Genomic DNA, 18,750 nt, shown 5'->3' on the forward strand with positions numbered 1-18,750 from the left:
GTGGTTACATCACACGCGGGACACCAACAGTAAGTTGACCTGCTGGGCGTTACAGCTGGGAGCGTTCGACTTTGATATTCAGCACGTGCCTGGAGTTAAAAGTCAAGCAGCGGACGCCCTATTAAGAAAATGTGGAAAAAAACTCCGGTAGATGAAAATTATTTAAACAACTACCATGATCTACCGTTGAACGGGGATTTATCCGAATAAAATCAACTAGGGGCAATAAAAAAGGATCATTACTCAGACAATATAGCTATTTCCGACATAAGAAACTGGCCAGCCGAAGATACAACTATGGCCCAGTATGTCCAAAACTCCAGAGTGAGAATCCAATTTACCGGCGCTTACACCAATAATACCACTTGCAAGATGGTATTTTACTAAAAGACCTGGTAAATAACGGAACGGACGGAAAGATTATCGTCATTCCGTCAGACATGTCAGATCTCCTGCTATGAAGGTTACATGACCATGTTTCTGCTGAACATCCAGGATGCAAAGAAACCGAAGATGGACTCTGCAATGAGTCCGAAACATCAGAACTCAACTGCAAACATGGATATATCCTCAAGCACTTCAAGCAACAAGAAAATCCATGAAAGCTTTAACACAGTCATACAAAGAAACTTACCGGAGCATTGGTAATCGTATTTTCTGGACCAATATGATTGACTGCTGTATATTATTTCTACGGATAAAAACCTGAAATAAGTAGAATTAACCGGATATAAAAAGGATTACACCAAATCGTTGCCGTAAAAACAACAATTTTCCCCGAAAAACCAAAAGTATGACAATAACTCCGGTGTAATAACCGAAAACTGCCGTATCTTCGGTGGGAAAATTAAAATTTCCGGAGGAGGGAGGACAACCTTCTCAAAAGTTCGGATCATCTTTCGGTATAAACGATGCTGGTCAAAATTCGTCCCGTAAAAATCACCGCAAGCGCTTTGAGAAAGGGGATTGGGTGTATTACCGCGCACATCCCCTATGCAGTGCGGATAAAAAGTTTCACGACCCCATGCAACTAGCGAAAAGACTAGGCGAGGGAGTGTTTACGACCAAAAGAAATCGTCAATTAAAGCTGCATGTTACATCGCATCAGGAGGTAATATTAATAATAAAAATCTGTTACAGAATGTCCAGAAATCAGCAGCAAGTTGAACCACGCCCGTTCTATCCATCTCGTCAGCTGGCTGCGGAGACCGTAACGATAATACGTCGACAGGCGCGCAGGTTGATGAGGCAGGCAACGGCTTTCATGGGAAAGTCCTACGACCAACTACCAGAAAACTGGACCGGAGACCGGGTAAGAACGGCCAAAGTATGGGAGATGAGGTCCCAGTTGTTACTTTAAGCCGCCTTCGATCGTGGGTTAACCCAGTGTTTCTCAACCTTTTTACTATAGCGACCCCCTTTTTGAATTTCAATTTTTTAACGACCCCTTTTTATATTTTTTTATACATTGGATAAATAGTAGAAGTACTATAAACGTTATATATATATATATATATATATATATATATTTTACACCATAATACAACTTTATTTATATATTATAAATAATAAATATAAAATACACATATTATTAAAATTATTGTTGTTTAAAAAAGGTAATAATTTATATACCAAGGATCTTAGTGGCTTGGTTGTTGCTGTTGGTTTGAAATTATGTCGTCAATTCTCGGCTTTATAGAGTTTGTTAAGCTTAGTCTCATGGTTGCTGAAATTTCCAGTCGATTTCTAGTTTTATTTTTTACTGCTGTCAATGTAGAAAATCCGTGTTCACATAAATATGTAGTAGAAAATGGAATGAGAACTTTTAATGCTTCTTCTGCCAAACTAGGATATTCATTTTGAACGGATATCCAAAATTTTCCTACGTTTTTGTAACTTTTAAAATTCTCGTGTAATCCCATATCTGAACTCAATTCAATCAGTTTCTCTTCATTTGTTAGTGATATTATATTTTGATCTGATTGTACGAACGGGTTTGTTACCCAATTATAATTTTTACGGATGTCTTTAGTGGGATCGAAATATTTGGAAAATTTCTCTTTTAATTTGCATAAGTGTTCTTTAATTATTGTACACATTTCATTAATTTCATTTTTTGTCAATTTATTTTCATGGATCATATAAAAAAAATTCGGAAACATATCAAATATCTCGTTATTAACTCGATTTGTCCATAGTACAATTTTTTTAAGAAATGCTTCAATTTTGTTGTACGATATAAAAAGATTAGTTTGTGGTCCTTGCATACTTAAATTCAAATCATTTAGAATTGAAAATATATCGGAAAGATATGCAAGTTTTGCTAACCATATATTTTTTTCGAAATAATCACTAAGTGGTGATTTTTTGTCTCTCAAAAATATTTCTACTTCAGTTTTCAGTTCAAACAACCGGGCCAAAACTTTTCCTCTTGACAACCATCGAACATGAGTGTGTAGTAGCAAACTTTTAAAACCTGAACCCATTTCTTCACACATTACTTTGAAAATACGAGTGTTTACGGCACTAGCTCGAATAAAATTAACAATTTTTATAGATACATTTAGGACATCAAATAGGTTTTCGTTCATATCTTTAGCAGCCAGTTGCTCACGATGAATGAAACAGTGAGTTGATATAATGTTTTTATGAGAAATTTTTTGAACACGTGTGACAAGACCATTGAATTTTCCGGTCATGGCTGCAGCTCCGTCAGTGCAGATACCGATACAATTAGAAAATTGTAAATTAATTTTTTGGAAATAAGATGAAATAGTATTAAAAATTTCTTCAGAAGTACAGTAAGTTTTTAAATTTAAGCTACAAAAAAAATCTTCTTGAATATCTTTTAAATCGCTATCTACGTACCTCACATACATTAATAATAAAGCTTGATTATTTATATCAGTAGATTCGTCAAGTTGTATTGCGTAAAATATAGATTTTTTAATTTTTTCAATAAGCTGATTTTCAATATCATTAGACATAATATTTATTCTCCTACTTATTGTATCATTAGACATGGGTATTTTTTTTATCTTAGTAACGTATTCATTACTAAATAATTCTGTACAAATATCAATCATACATGGTTTTAACAATTTTTCCCCTATCGAGTGCGGTTTTTTTGATTTAGCTATGTGTAGGGCTGCCAAATAAGAACATTTTAGAAAGATTTTATCTTCAGTAGTATACGTGTTTATCATTTTTTTATTTTTTTTGAAATCTTCCAATTTTCTTAAAAAAAATTCCCTTGTTTTATTTTTGTACTGAGCATGGTTTGTTTCAAGATGTCTAATGAGCTTATTTGGTTTTAGTGATGCATTTGCCAATGTCATACTACAAATAACACATTGAGGAACATCAGTTCCATTTTCGTTAAAGTATGTAAAACCATATTCAATATAACTATCATTATATTTTAATATTTTTACCTTTTTGAGAGGTGGTTCATTAATTTTGTCGGTAGTTTCCAAATTATGTTTATTCGAATTTTAATCATCTGAAGTCGATTTTTTCAGCGGTCGTTTAAAAAAATTCGTCATTTGTGACTGTTTACTCATGTTGAAGTGTGTATTACTTTACAACGGAGATGTGAACAATGAGCAGCGATTGATATGATCGACGAAGTCAAACAAAATTATCATTTTATCAACCTATTATTATTATTTATCGATAGTAAACGGCCTAACAGTAAGACTTGTTGTTAATAGTGGTTTTCCGTTTTAATTTATATTTAAACTTCTTATACACGATAACATAATATGTTATGTTTTGATACATTATTCTCGTATTATTTAGAATTTTAATATTAATTGATATAAACATTGGAGACTTGTAATTTTTTGTAATGATTTAAATCATATGATAGCGACCCTAAATAACTAGCTCGCGACCCCCAGGTTGAGAAACACTGGTTTAACCAACCGGGCCCTTCGAGCGGAAACCGGAGAAACCCGGAGACCGAGCGACGGCCGAATCACCGCAACAGTGTGCGAGGGTAGAATGGGCAATTCAGTCCGCGGCATCAGGAGTCACTGGCTGTAGTGGAACAACGTGGAGTAGGAAGGGGAGCCCAGCCCGATGAAAACATGGGTTGGTAACCAAATTTATCGATCGTGTTCTTAGGAACCGACCAGGTAAATCCTCCCCAGTCAGGGTTGGAGTTTTAGCAGCCGGACGAAATGTAAATAGAAAAGTCAGTCCTGGATGTGGTTCCCATTGTGGTTCAAGAATTCCCCGAGCTGGAGCGCATTAAGGCAAACTAATCACCCTAGTCTCGAAAGGTTAGCTGATCGGCTGGACTGAGGGAGGATTATGATACGGTCGCATTGCATTTTCGGTTTTATCGCTGGATGGCGATTGCGACACAGCTACCTCTCCTTGTCCGACAGGTCGGGTGACGCCGAGTGACCGCGGATAACGCGAACCAGTCCGGCGATGCACTTATGAATTATCTTTCAACTTCCTTACAGAACATCTAGTGTTACTTTTACAGCTTTTGTTTATATATTAATAATAAAAATTTATCGTCCTTGAATATCTATTTGACCACGGTGTTGTATTTATAAAATAAATCTAAACTCCATCAATAGATATAGCGCAATTCAAAAATATTCTTTATAAATTTAGTACTACTTTTTACCTCAACTGTCTGTACTTTAGTGGAAGGTAATTGGCATAGTCCTTTCAGGCTGGCGAGTACACAGGCATAAAGTACTACTACTAAGGCTAAATTATTATTATCACAAATTACGCTTCTTCACTTAGTTCGACAAAACAAGGCTGTTCATAAATTATGGGCACAATAAGCTTTATTATGAATGAATGATAATGTATAAGGCTATTATGCCAATATAAATAAAATTACACTTCTTCACTTTTTTCGGCACATTTAAGGCTGTCCAGAAATGAAGGGCACAATAATATATTAAACTTATATAAAATACAAACTATATTTATTTCTTGTAAGGATATTAGGAAATAGTAAAAATAAACAAAACTTATTTCTGGGTAAAATATTAATGAATCATTTAAAACAATGTTCACCATCTTGGATGATAATAGAAAAAAAACCAAGAACAAAATATTTACTTAGATTCCATGTAAGAGAATAATGACAAAGAGCAGCCAGAGGAGTTTGAGAGCTGCTAGAGAGAGAAAATGAAGAGAGTGTTCTAAAAAAATATATATTTATATGGCGGATAAAGTAAGCTAGCGATCTCTATTGAAATCCCTGAGATATTGGATAATTATTTGTGATTGGTTAATTGTGATAGAAACCCTGTTGTGTTAATTAATTGTAAGGGACTGGTTTGAAAAATGTGTTAATAAATGGTTATTTTGATTACCTTAATAGAGAAACATTCCTTAGATGGTTTTTGCTTTATTCATATATATATATATATATATATATATGTGTGATATTTAGTACATGTGTTAATAATTATACTACAAAAAATAAAATCTCAATTTTATTTTTATTTTTTGATTAATTAATTGTATCACGATAACAGAATCACAGTGTAAATAAGTACAACAATTTCAAAAAATTATTTTTAGTTTGTAGATGTACTTTTATTTCAAATAAAACTAATTCTTTAAATTCAGAGAAAAAAAAATAAAAATTTCAAGAAAATAAGGTTAACTTATTAATAAATATTTTTAGGAAAAATAATATTAGCTAGTTTGAATTACATTATTTTCAAATAATTGAGAATTGATTAGTTCAGGTAACATACAGTTTTCATAGAAATTAATTAGTTGATTTTCCATATTATTTTTCCAAAATACATCATCGCGCATAATTTTTTCATAAACCATTCCTAAGAAAAATTATATTAAAATTAATAAACTAATCAATTTTAGATTTTAATAATTAAAAATATTCTCATCAAGTTGTTTAATTTTAAATAATAATAATATTAGCCACAAGTGATAATTTTTTTTTTTTATAAATTGCTTAATTTTTAATTCAATTTTTGTACATGATTTCATGTAACATTAAAATTTTATTTACAATTATTCTGATACATAATAAAATCAATACTTAAATTCAGTTATTATAACTTTTTTATCTGTTATATTTGATTAAATATATATTGTTTAACTAGATTAATGCGTAATATATAAAAAAAACATGTCTTTCTGTGTATACGTACTATTGGAGTAATTTAAATAATATTTATAGGAGATTCTTATTTTATCTTTCCAAAATCTATTTCAAAAATATTATAGGCTAGAAAAAATGACCAAAGTATATATTTACTGTAAATGTTTTCAATTAATAAATTTTATTGCTAACTTTATAATCAGAAGTCAATAGAATATTTTGTAGAGACTAATGAAATATCCTTATTAATTAATAAATAATATGACTTATGGTCACATTTTTTTTTTTAATGTCTAGGAACCTTAAATAATATTCTATTAACTTTTTTTAACCATTATTTCAGAATAAAAAATTATGATGTCTCATTCTTTTATACAAATAACCAATTATATAAATTATTAGTTTGTTAACATGTTTGCAGATTATTTTTCAAGTATTTATAAAAATCAGTCCACAATTAATTCAAATTCTTCATTTCATTTAAAAATAATATGCCATGTTCTCATTTCCCCACTTTCTTCTCATCAAATATTTTTTTTGGGATCTTTGAATCCTTATACTCTTTATATAGTTTTACCTGACCTGGTATTGAACTACTTTTTTTACGTTGTATATATATTATTATCCCACCACTTTATTGCATTTATAATCTTTTATTATCATCTCAGTTTTGGAAAAGTAGCATAATTTCACCGTCACCAAAAGGTCTTGATCTAACTAATATTATAAACTATCGTCCATTATCAATGTCATTTATTATTCCTAAAATATTTGAGCAGCTAGTTTTTACTAACTGTTCTCACAGACGATGTATTTGTCTGTAAATAAAAATTAAATCGATGTTATTCAATAAATTAAAAACGTATGAAAATTGTGACACTATTTTATTGTGGTTATTTTCTTAATTTACTAACTGTGTTCAATTTGTTAAATACAATAATGATGTATTTAACACTTTTAAAAATCAACAAGAGTTCTACAAGGATTTAGCTTCTATTCTATATTTTATTATATATAAATGATTTTTCCCCTATACTTTCTTTTATGCTGCTGTTCGCTGATAATTTAAAAATTCGAAACCACATTTGTTCAAATAGCCCATATGGTTGGTACGCTCCATAATATACGGCCGACCATAGATTTTGCATTACAAATTTGTGTTATTACGTTGGTATGTGTGACAAGACTAGAGTTATATAATTTAAAGTGGACTACGTAGGTATTAGAAATGACTGGGAAGTCTGTTCAGAGTATCTAAGGTACAGTGGTCTGTAAAATCTAACCAATATTTGTATCAGTATCAGGTATTGTTGTTAATCCGTTTTTTCCGATATGGATTCACCACAAATATCTGTAAGATGTACTAACATATTGAAATCAACCAGAAGCTTAGACGGTTTCAGTTTTATTCGTAATGTGGCGTGCATCACCTTCATATTCCATTCAGGAGTTCGAATTTAACACAATAACTTAATTTTAATGATTCAAGGATGTTAACTGTGCACCATACCTCGCGTTACGAATATTAAAGTATACTATTGATCATGATTGCGCTAAATTTCATTTTAATCAGCTAGACAGGTATAGAGTTAAAGAAATGACCAAGCAAAGTTTTATATGTATTGGAGACTATTCCTCCAGAAAATTGGTCATGTAATTTTGTTATATTAGAGGCTAAAAGTAGTGAAGGGCTTACTGTATTAAGAATGAATTGAAATCAACGTAAAGATTCAGTTCAATATAAATTTCTACCCAAAATTATTATAACAACAAAATTGTAACATTTATCTATTCTGTTGTAGTACTGAACTCCTAAATAGGTTCTCTGACGTTTTGGAACGCGGTTATGGAGCTGTGTCTAACAATATCTTTAAAATTCATTCATTGCTGCCTCATTGTCGATTGAATTATATCGCCTTGGTCGACAATCCGGCAAATTAATAACGGCTTACGTGCTGTCAGAGTTCAAAGTGAGGGATCTGTGTATTGACATGACCAATACTTGAGTGGTGCACCATGATACTTTCTATACCTAATGATCACTTACTTGATATTATAATTTTACTTCCTAACATATTAACACTAAAATCAGGGTGGAATGTTTTACTGGGTTCTCAACATTTTCAAATTTAATAAGCGTCGTCTCACGTATAACGAGCTGTATAAAAATTCCGTATTCACTTAGTTACTTGTGACTTCTTGACTGGTATAGAGTTGGATTAATACAATCTATATTATTACTATTTAATCATACTCAGCTCAAACACTTATTCATGAATTGAATGAATACTATACTACTACTATTGTCAGAATACTTGGCTACACTTCAATCTTTCACAAATGACCAGGGGATGATTCATGTTGGTGTACGTTTGTCAAATTCAAATTTACCTGAAAGTCAAAAGTATCCTGTATTGTTGTGCAAAATCAATCTATTTATCAATCCTTATTATGAGACATTGGCACAATCTCACACGTCATAGTGGTCATCGAGTACTTAGAATACTTATCCGTCATGAAATCAGTCTGTGTATTAGATGCGTACGCTTCTCAGAAATAAACCCACAATCATTGATTGGTGAACTACCTTATCACAGTGCGCAGTTTCAGATTGTCAGCCATTTTCCCGGGTCAAAATTAATTTCTCAAGTCCCTTTATATGACAAAAACACCGCTTACATTAAGTAAGAGAATACAAAATTTATGGCAATGTTTGTCTGTTTTACAGTCAAAGCTATTCACCTAAAATTTGTAACGGATTTATCAACTAAGCAATCCTGATGGCAATGACTTGCATTATTGAACGTCGTGGATTACCGAAAATATTTTTACCAACTATGTAACCAATTTTATAAGTGCTCAACGCCAGTTATATGAGTTGATCAACGATCCGGTGAATGAAGATTATATCACGAATTTATTTAGTTAGTATTGTTCTTTAACCCATATCAATGAGCCGTGGAAGTGTGCACAACTATTCAACACTTTAAAAAGTTATAAATGGTGTGGATTAGTGTATTTACCCATAAATATTAACACTAATCTTAGGAATGAAATACAATTCTTATTGAATTCCTGGCCGTCATTCAAAAACTTGGGCTGCAATCTTATTCAGTCGTTTCTTAAACTTCAATGATTAAAGCTGAATACTTTATAAGATTGTTTGTATAGTCAGTAGTAGCAACTGAATCCGTGGATTCAAACAGGTAAGATATAATATTATTATGCGTATATTATTATTATATATTATTCACATTTGTTTAGTTATTATTTTTATATAACACAATGTAGCTATTTAAAAATATAAACTTAAAAAGCTATATTACATTATATAAAAATAATATCTAAACGAATAGTATTTTTTTCACAATTTATTATTTAAGATTTTTTAGCGTTTACTTGTCATATATCCCAACCGCTTGGTAGGATCCCGTTGGCGTAAACCTTATTTACTCGAACAAAAAATAGTATTAGAAATTATTCAACATGCATTTTTACGTTTGGTGTTTTATAATTGTAACATGCACTAAACATCCTTGATACATTTTGTCAGAGAAGAATTAAATTAGATCTTTACTTTTTGTATTATATTCTAATAAATAATATTTTTTGCACTGAATTTTCAAAAAAACTAAATTTTCATGTTGGTAATTGCCACATAAGATTAAAAACAACTATTGATATATCAAATAAGCAATCGGATTATGTATTAAAGGTTTCTTCCAACCGTTTAGTGCGTTCTTGTAATTTAATAAATATTGAACTTTTTTCATATGATTCCTTTTATTTTCTTTAACATTTTGCTCCTTACATTTCATCTATAATTTGAGTCTTATTGTTCAGCATATTAAGTTATTATTTTATTTGTTTAGTATATCATTTATTGATATTTATTATATTTAGTATCTAATTATTTTAAATTACTGTGTAACATTGTATTTAAATTTGGTTTTTACCCGTTAAATAAATAAAATAAAAATCTCTATAAATACCTTTCCCAGTCCATATTATTAAATAACAATACTCTCTCTGTGTTATATGCAATTCTCCTTGTATTTGATAAAATTCTTGAGAAGTGCGTTTAAGTAATAGATTTCCATTTTTATCGAAATGGACGTATTTTATAATTTTTTCTGTAATAGCAATTTTAGGAGTCATATCTTTAGCGTTAAAAGGACATTTTACTTCAACGATTCCATCACTTCCAATCAAACCATCTGGACTTGCAATTAAGTAGTTCAAATTTTCGTCAATAAATACACCACATGGTTCAATCTCTATATTAGTTTTTTTTTTAAATTCTTTTATAGCCACTTCTTCGTTAATTTTACCATAGTTTACATTACTTCTAAAAATTAAATATTAAGTTACAAAAACTACTTATGATAAATTTGAATCAAATTATGCGTATTATTACTTACAAGTTATTTTTTGATTCATCAGTTAAAATGAGCTCCTTTTTTTTATAGATGTACATTACTTTTTTCAAAAGACTCTTGCCACACGTTGTAGGTTGTCTTTTACATGCACGATAGAAATTACTAGCCTGTAACCGTTTTCCTAGATCTTTTATAGTTGAATACCCATTTTTGGGATTAGCAGTATTTCTCTCGTAAATTTTAATTTCGAGTTTATTTAATTTAAGACTCTTAAGAAATTCTTGTTTTTTTTTTTCAAAATCTGGGTCAATTTCTATTTCTTGTTGGTTTGCTATATCAAATATATAAATATTTATAATTAATATTAATTTAGTAAAAATAAAATCTTATTATTTATGATTACGTTTGCATTTATAAATTTTCGAATTTAATATAATCATAATATTAGAATTTTTACACACAAGCTAATTTGAATGCAAAAAATGTAAGTTAATGTAATTCATTAAATGTACTACTCCTCATTAATTTCTTAACAAACAAATTTTTATAAAAATCTATACTATAAAATTAAATTTATTATTATAAACAATTGTAAATATAAGGTTACTCTTTAGAGTCCCGACTAGGGTCCACGCTCCGAGTCAGGTCCATTATGGACCTTATTATAAGGAGCCGGGAGGCGTGGAGTCTCGTCCAGGCATTCGCCGAATCCATCTTGAAAAACAAGGTGGAAGCGGAAGTCTGAGACAGAGGCAACCATGCGCGCCCGGCACAAGTGGGCCTGAGGCGCTGGTTTAGGCCGGTACCTTAGGTTCTTATTTTTGTGTTTTAATTTGTAAGTTATTTGCCAACTCTCCTTAACGGTTCCCACTCTGGAATCTGGTTAACGGGAAGAGTCCACACCACGTTGTGAGTCAGCTCTTGATTAATTTCGGGATGATTCACAACGTGGTGGTGTGAATTATATAGACAGCATGGGCCGCCTGAAGTAATGCCTAACGGCAGTTCCCGGGCGGCCTAGTAATGCCGACTGTTAAAAAAAAAAAAAAGGTTGCGTAACAAAGAAGAATAACATATGAACGCATTCTTTTCTGTGCATATGATAAATATAGGGGGTCATAAAATAAAACTCTGCTTCTCAAATTTTAAGTTAGTTAATATAGTAGTTAAACCAAGATACCTTGTGTGAAATAAATAAAACATAAAATGTAGCATTAAAATTAACACCACTTATACTACCAGAATTTTCAATCAATTACGAGAATTAATCAATATTTTATGATTTGTTCAGGTAATTAATTGTAATAACCAAAACATATAAAGGTGAAAGAGAGGAGAATTGTAACTATTTGAAAATAGTAAATAGGGGGATGACATAACTGACTTGTTCATTACTTAATGTTATATATAATGTGTTAAAGCTACTCTTACTTGATATTCACTAGAAAATCAATGATAAAATAAAGTATATTAATAAGAAGTAAAGTATTTTTGAATTATAAAAGTGTTTATTTTTAAGCAAAGAGTTAGTTATATTTACAAATGTAAGCTAAAAGTTGTAAAACACACAAAAAATATACTGTAAGAGAAAATTTGGTTGCTAACGTGAGAAATGAAAAAGCGTACTGACAGGAAAGATGAACGGCATAAATGACGATTGTGACGTTAAACACCAATTAAACTTGGATATGTCATATTTTTTATTACAACTATAAGTCTTATGATTAAGCTTTCTGTAATTTTTATTTAAATATATTTGCTACATATAGTTATATGTAAGAATTAAAAGATGAAATATCCTATGGTGTTAGTCTCTTCATATGTATGAACATACTAGAATTTTAATTATTGTTTACTTTTTTGATGCCATGAAAACGCACAGAAAATCATTAACTCATGATTACCATTTACAAGTCTTACATATGGATTTCATCGTCATCTAGTTAATGAAGACTTTCTTATCAAATATAGTAGGGGAGATTTAAGAACCATGATAAACCTATAAAGAAATGTATGTATATATATTACAAGTGGAGAATTCGTTATAAATTTACATCAGTACGAGTTTTATACACACGCTACTTACCCACTTTATGTATAAAAATGCTTGAAACTAAATAAGTACTTATCCTAAAGTTGTATCAACCAATTTTCGAGAGAAAAATTTAAAAAAATGACTAATTTGAATTTAAAAAAAACCTAAGCACAGTGGGATTGTGACACAATATGGACATGGCATATTTGGGTCAAGTATAGATGATATCTAACAGTAATTATAATAACTATAATAAGAAACGCTTCGATGCAAATCTATAGATAGTGTTTAATTTTAAAAAATTAGTGGATTATACCAAAAGTAAAATATTTCTATTTGCTTTATTATTCCCGATTAGTAGTTTTTTGATTTAGAAGTATGATCTTATTTTTCCACGCCTTAATCCCAACTACTTGGGATCGATCACCCTTATCCTAAACTTACACTTGACACGATCACCCACATCATCTACGTTAACATCAGCCATTCTCAAATCGTATTCAATTATATCCCTCCATCATTTTTTTGGTCTTCCTTCGACATTCATTTCTATAACTGTTCTTACCACTTCCGATTCCTCTCTCATAACATGACCAAACCATCTTTTGTACAACTAATCCTAAATACTTAAAACTATATTGTTGTCTATATTGTGTAGTTACATTTTCGCCTGGTATAACTTTATAATCTTTTACTCGCTTTACGATCCTCTTTTCTGCATAAAATAATCAATCTGTGATCTAATACTCCCACTCTTATAAGTTATATAATGTTCTTTCCTCTTTCTAAAATAAGTATTAAGCACAGCACGATCATACAATACTGTGAAATCCAAGATTATTTCTCCAGCCTCATTCTTCCCACTAAAACCATACCCTCAATGTACTCTTTCATATCCACTTCTCTCATTTCCTACATGTCTATTCATATCTCTACCTATCACCGCATCCTCATTGCCATGTACTCATGGCATCACCGCATCCATCTCTTTTCAAAATACTTCCTTGCCTATTACATCAAATCCTACTTTTCCCTCGAAAATTAATTTTGCGACTATAATTCTGTCACTTTTCCTAGCTACATCTAATACTTTATTTTACATTTCCTTATCCATTATTATCCCAACACCATTTTTTGTATTAAACTTACCTGAGTATATTATTTTGTAACCCTTACCTTTTTTCCTTGCTTTTTCTCCATTCCTCTTAATTTCCTGCACACAACAAATGTTAACTTTTCTCCTCTTCCATACTTCTACTAATTGTCTACTTCTACCAGTTAATGTTCCAACATTCCAAGTACCTATTCTTACTTTGTATCTATCTTTCTCCCTTATACACGAGTCCAGCCTTGAGCTAAGTATTGATGTCCCTACACCGTTGACACTACAAGTATTAGGTAGACCTGTTTACATGACTGGTGAAACAGCTACCGCATAAGTTTTCCGGCTAGTATCGAACACTTTATTCCTTAGGCCTTCTTCGTTTTTAACTATTTTCTGTTGTCCCCGCGTACATCCGAGATGGGCACAATCCGCCTAAGTTTTGTTCAGGATTCCTCATACTTTATTGACAAAGATTTTTACGCCGGCAGTCGACCTGACATGGACCTGACCTGGCAGAGGTGCCGTAGAAGTATTCTTATCCCCTATTCACAGGAAATTATGTTTAAAAATGCTTTTATTTTATATCAATCGATGTTATTAATTTTATAAATACAAATTATTTTATACCTACACTTTAAATAGATATCAAGGTCAATTTAATTGAAATTACTTTTATGCGATAGATGATATGATTTTAATAATAAGTCATAAGTATGAGTAATACATTATGAATCTGGACCAGTTTTCAAGATTGGGGGGTCTCAGGATGCGAGTGATGGACATTTTAACAAAATTGGGACTACAAATAAAATAAGAAACCAATATTTGGTTTACTTTGTTGATATCTGCATATTCGTGTACCCACATAATTTTATAAAATTGATATATCATCAATAATAAGTCGTGTGTATTATATTATGAATGACATGTTTAAATTCTTTTATAAAACAATTGATAAGAATAATTAATATAAAACTAATGATTTTTAAGTTATTTCAAACGTAGAAAGCGGCTTTGATATAGGGTTTAAAGTGTAAAATCTTTCAAGGAAAATATATTAAAATTCTAGCCGTGTTAAATAGTGATACAAATATATAATTGCCATAGAGTACAAATGACAGTTAACACAGCTCTGATAAAACACATTGACATTTTCACAGAAGCAAATAAATATATAAACAATATAAATTTTGAAAAGGATTATAATAAAATACTTATATATATCCATTTAAGACAAAACGCTGAAAAAGCTCCCAATTTAATACTTCATGATAAATTATTAAAAATAAACCAATTTAAAAAACAAACCATATGTAACTAAATATTTTTATAAAATTGCCTTTTTTAATTAATATATGAGTAATTTAATCCAAGTTAATTACACAAGCAATATTTATATGCGAAAATACTTTTTTTATATAAGATTTAACATTTCCAGGAATGAATCAGGTTTGTTTTGGTATGTTTTAGATAAAAATGAAGTCAATGATGTAAAAATTGATTAGATCTTTTACAATTTTCACAAAACTCATTCATAGGTATTAATAACAGTGAATCATTAATATATATTAATAAGAAAAGTCAAACTGCCAAGAGTTAACTACAAATTTGCCAAATTTCTAGTAAAAAAAAAAATTGCACCCAATGATTATATGTATGTAACTAGCAAAAGCCAAAAGAAAATTATAATTTTAAAAAAGTTAAATAATATAAAAAGAATTGTTCTTTTCATAAATAATATAAATTTTGGTGGGGTTATAACAAAATTCTTATACATATCCCTTTGAGACAAAATCTTTAGAAAACTACCGAATAAATATTACATGTGACACAGTCCATCGATGCTTCATGATACACGGTTCCCCGCAACCCACTCCACCATTACACCTGTCACCCTTCTATAAGTATTGGTAGTTTGAAGACCAACCACCACGGTGCAAGTCCTGCAAGTGCCACACGACAGACAACGACCCACCACAAATAATACATAGAGACTTCTTCCCGTCATCAAAGTGACGACATCGAAAATGTACACCACTAAGTCCAGACGTATCGCACAACCGAACTCAACAAACCGATCCGCACCAGCGCACCGTCGCCATCAACGCTTCTACCTGTTTGTCATCCGAGGACCATGCAGGACACCACGTAATTTTAAAATGGTAATAACTTCCAAATAATAAATAAAAAGTTGTTATCAACTAGTCATTTTCTTAATTAGATCACTTTTTTTTTATAAACTAGTTAAATGCTTGTACTGAAATTTAAATATTAATAATTGACAAATCAAAATATACATGTATCTAGAGAGTATCAAAAATAAATTAAAAAATTTTTTTTAATATGAATGCTGCTGTTAAAAAAAATAAAATTAACATTTTTATAAATAATAAAATAATAAAGGACGCATGTAATATAATGAATAAATGGAATTATTTAAAATTGTAAGTAATATCAAAGAATATATGAAACTAAAAAATAGGAAAAATAAATTTTTTATCATATCATTATTTTAAAAGAAATTGAGTGACTAGTGTTAAGCGTCAAATTATTAAATAAATTTAAAAACTTTATATAATATTACCTTTTTTTATTAACATATGAGATGTTCTGTCCATTTTAATTATACAATTAATTTTTAATCTTGACAAAATTTTCTTTATATAATATTTAACATTTACAGAAACTCTGAATGGATCAAGTTTGTCTTGATATGTTTTAGTTAAAACTGAAGTAAATGTTGCAAAAAATTGATTAGATCTTTTACAATTTTCGCAAAACTCATTCATAGATGTTAATAACGATGGATCATTAATAAGTACTAATATGTCTTTAAACGATTCATTGTTATCATTTTGTAGTCTTACCATATCAATAACATTCATTGAGAAGTCTAACTGCCAAGAGTTAACTACAAACTTGCCATAAATAAAAAATGAAATCATTCTTACCGCATAATCTCTTACATGTTGAAATCCTAATATGAAATTATGATTTGGATTTTCATTTTTTTTCGTAATATTGCTATTAAAAATATTTAAAATATGGAGACATAAAAAAACATGAAAACATTCCAAAGATTCAAGTATTCTTTTTAAGTTGTTTAAGCTATTAATTTTTTTTTGTCTACAAATATAATCACTATCACAAGCTATCGATAATAATTCAAGATCATTTGAACATATTAGTGAATAGTTAATTTCATTTTTATCATTTACGAGGACCCATCTTGTGATATCATTTTCAAATGTACTTATTACTTGTAAAAACAAATGGTCAAAAATACTGTTATAATTTGGAGGCTAAAATATTGAATAAGATAAAAAAAGTAGTATTAATATATTAATATTTAAATTAAGCATCTGTTTTTGTTAGAATAATGTGTTTTGGTATTCTTTTTTAAGTTATCTTTTATTTTATTTTATTTTTAGTTATAATAAAAATTGATCACTTGTGGCTAGTTAATTTTACTTATTTTTAGTTACTTGAATTTATAGAATTTAACAACAGTAATTATTTTACTAAATACTGGATTAAACTATCTCCTGTTTAATGATTTTTTTTACACAAAAATTTTAATTTTACCTTTGCAATAGATTTAAATAAATATATATGTACATTAAAAAACTTTTTTTATAAAAAATTACTTTATTAAGTTTTATAAAATTAAATCTACAGCTAAAAAGTAGAGAAATTATATAATTAAAAAGAATGTTAATTAATAATAATATTTTATTCGTATTATGGAGTGACTACGGTTAGTCCAATGATAATTGAAAATTCAAAGTAAACTTTAAAGATGAAAGATTTACTTTAATTTATAATTTAGAATTACTTGTATATCTGTTTCTTCATTTATCGCGAGAACTTTATGTATAAAAATAAGGTTAACTAATAATATTTTCAATTTATTAGACGAATAAAATTGATTACTTATCATATTTAAATACATTCAGTGATAATTAAAGCACAATTATTATTAACATATAATGTAGAATATACGTTAGTATTATTTGAATTAAAACTAACAAATGATCTTACAATGAACAAAAAATTTGGGTTATTTAAAAACATACTTTTAATAAATTAAGTATTTAATTTAGAGCATCAAGGTATAAATATAAAAAACAAATTTTATTTCTATATTAATCATATTTTATAAAATTACATAACACAATTAATCAACACATAATTTTAATATAAATGACTTAGCTTCAATGCGAAACTGAAAAGGTATTAATTTTTCTATGATGTAATTTTTTTTTTGTTTCTATTACCATTTATTTTCAGCTCTCACTGGGCCGATTATAATAAACAATGCGTCAAAAGATCAGAAATCGTATCTATCTGAAGACATTATCCTCAAAAATTGTAAACATTTCCCTCGTTCTACGTAAATAAAGGGAAACCTCATAAAAAATTACAAATTTAAAAATGAATAATTTTTGATATTTTTTCAATTTTTTTTACTTAAAATTGCCATAATTTTTTGAAAAATAAATAAATGAGAACAAATTATTTTTGATAGATATATTAGGTATTTACCTATGATTTGGTATATATTTTTTTTATATCTGACCCTTCATCTGCCCACAGGGAAGGATTTAAAATGACAACTCCTTCACAAAAATTAACTTTTAAAAGTGTTCTAAAATTACAGCATCCTTCAAATGTATGTTAAATTAATGTTCTGTATTATAAATTAAAAACAAAAATTTGTCCTGATACTCACAATATTTCCCTAAATTGAACAAAAAAATGTAATATTTATGTAAAAAATCATTTTCTATCTTGATGGTATTTTAGTACTTAAAGCTGTCATAACTTTTTGAAAAATGAACGAACCAAAATAATATTTTTTATATAAACACATTACGTATTTCCTTTTCATTTGATGTAAATTTTTTGAAATCTGACCCTTCACTTGTCTACAGGGGAGATTCAAAATAGCAATTTTTTTTACGAAATGTTAACATTTGCTTTCGGATTAAACAAACAATTTCTTAAAATTAACACATCTACATAATTTCATCGAAGCATTTCTTATGATGGTGATCACTGTCAGATATCATCTATACTTTTCCCATTTATACCAAGTGCACACTGTGCTGAAACCCTA

At 29.3% G+C, this 18,750-nt stretch overlaps 1 protein-coding gene across 1 annotated transcript; it reads right to left on the reverse strand.

Annotated features, from left to right (window-relative positions):
* Window positions 1-5,486: 5,486 nt before the first annotated feature.
* Window positions 5,487-17,661, reverse strand: LOC126893858 (uncharacterized). The gene is made up of 5 exons (XM_050664383.1): window positions 17,467-17,661; window positions 16,216-16,933; window positions 10,534-10,822; window positions 10,105-10,460; window positions 5,487-5,825 (listed from the first exon to the last, which is right to left on the reverse strand). Exons 1-5 carry the CDS (start codon window positions 17,581-17,583, stop codon window positions 5,680-5,682), a joined length of 1,626 nt encoding a protein of 541 aa, XP_050520340.1. The 5' UTR covers window positions 17,584-17,661; the 3' UTR covers window positions 5,487-5,679.
* Between the last annotated feature and the right edge of the window lie 1,089 nt (window positions 17,662-18,750).

This window comes from Daktulosphaira vitifoliae, unplaced genomic scaffold (genome assembly GCF_025091365.1).
Source record: "Daktulosphaira vitifoliae isolate Bord-2020 unplaced genomic scaffold, ASM2509136v1 Scaffold_1, whole genome shotgun sequence".
NCBI lineage: Eukaryota > Metazoa > Arthropoda > Insecta > Hemiptera > Phylloxeridae > Daktulosphaira > Daktulosphaira vitifoliae.

Coding starts and splice junctions, on each gene's coding strand:
- LOC126893858 (XM_050664383.1), bottom strand. CDS start 17,583: ATGTATTTAAATATGATAAGTAATCAATTTTATTCGTCTAATAAATTG. Junction 10,823..16,215: donor TCATATGTTAATAAAAAAAG/GTAATATTATAT, acceptor TATTTGATATAG/CAAACCAACAAGAAATAGAA. Junction 10,461..10,533: donor GATGAATCAAAAAATAACTT/GTAAGTAATAAT, acceptor TTTAATTTTTAG/AAGTAATGTAAACTATGGTA.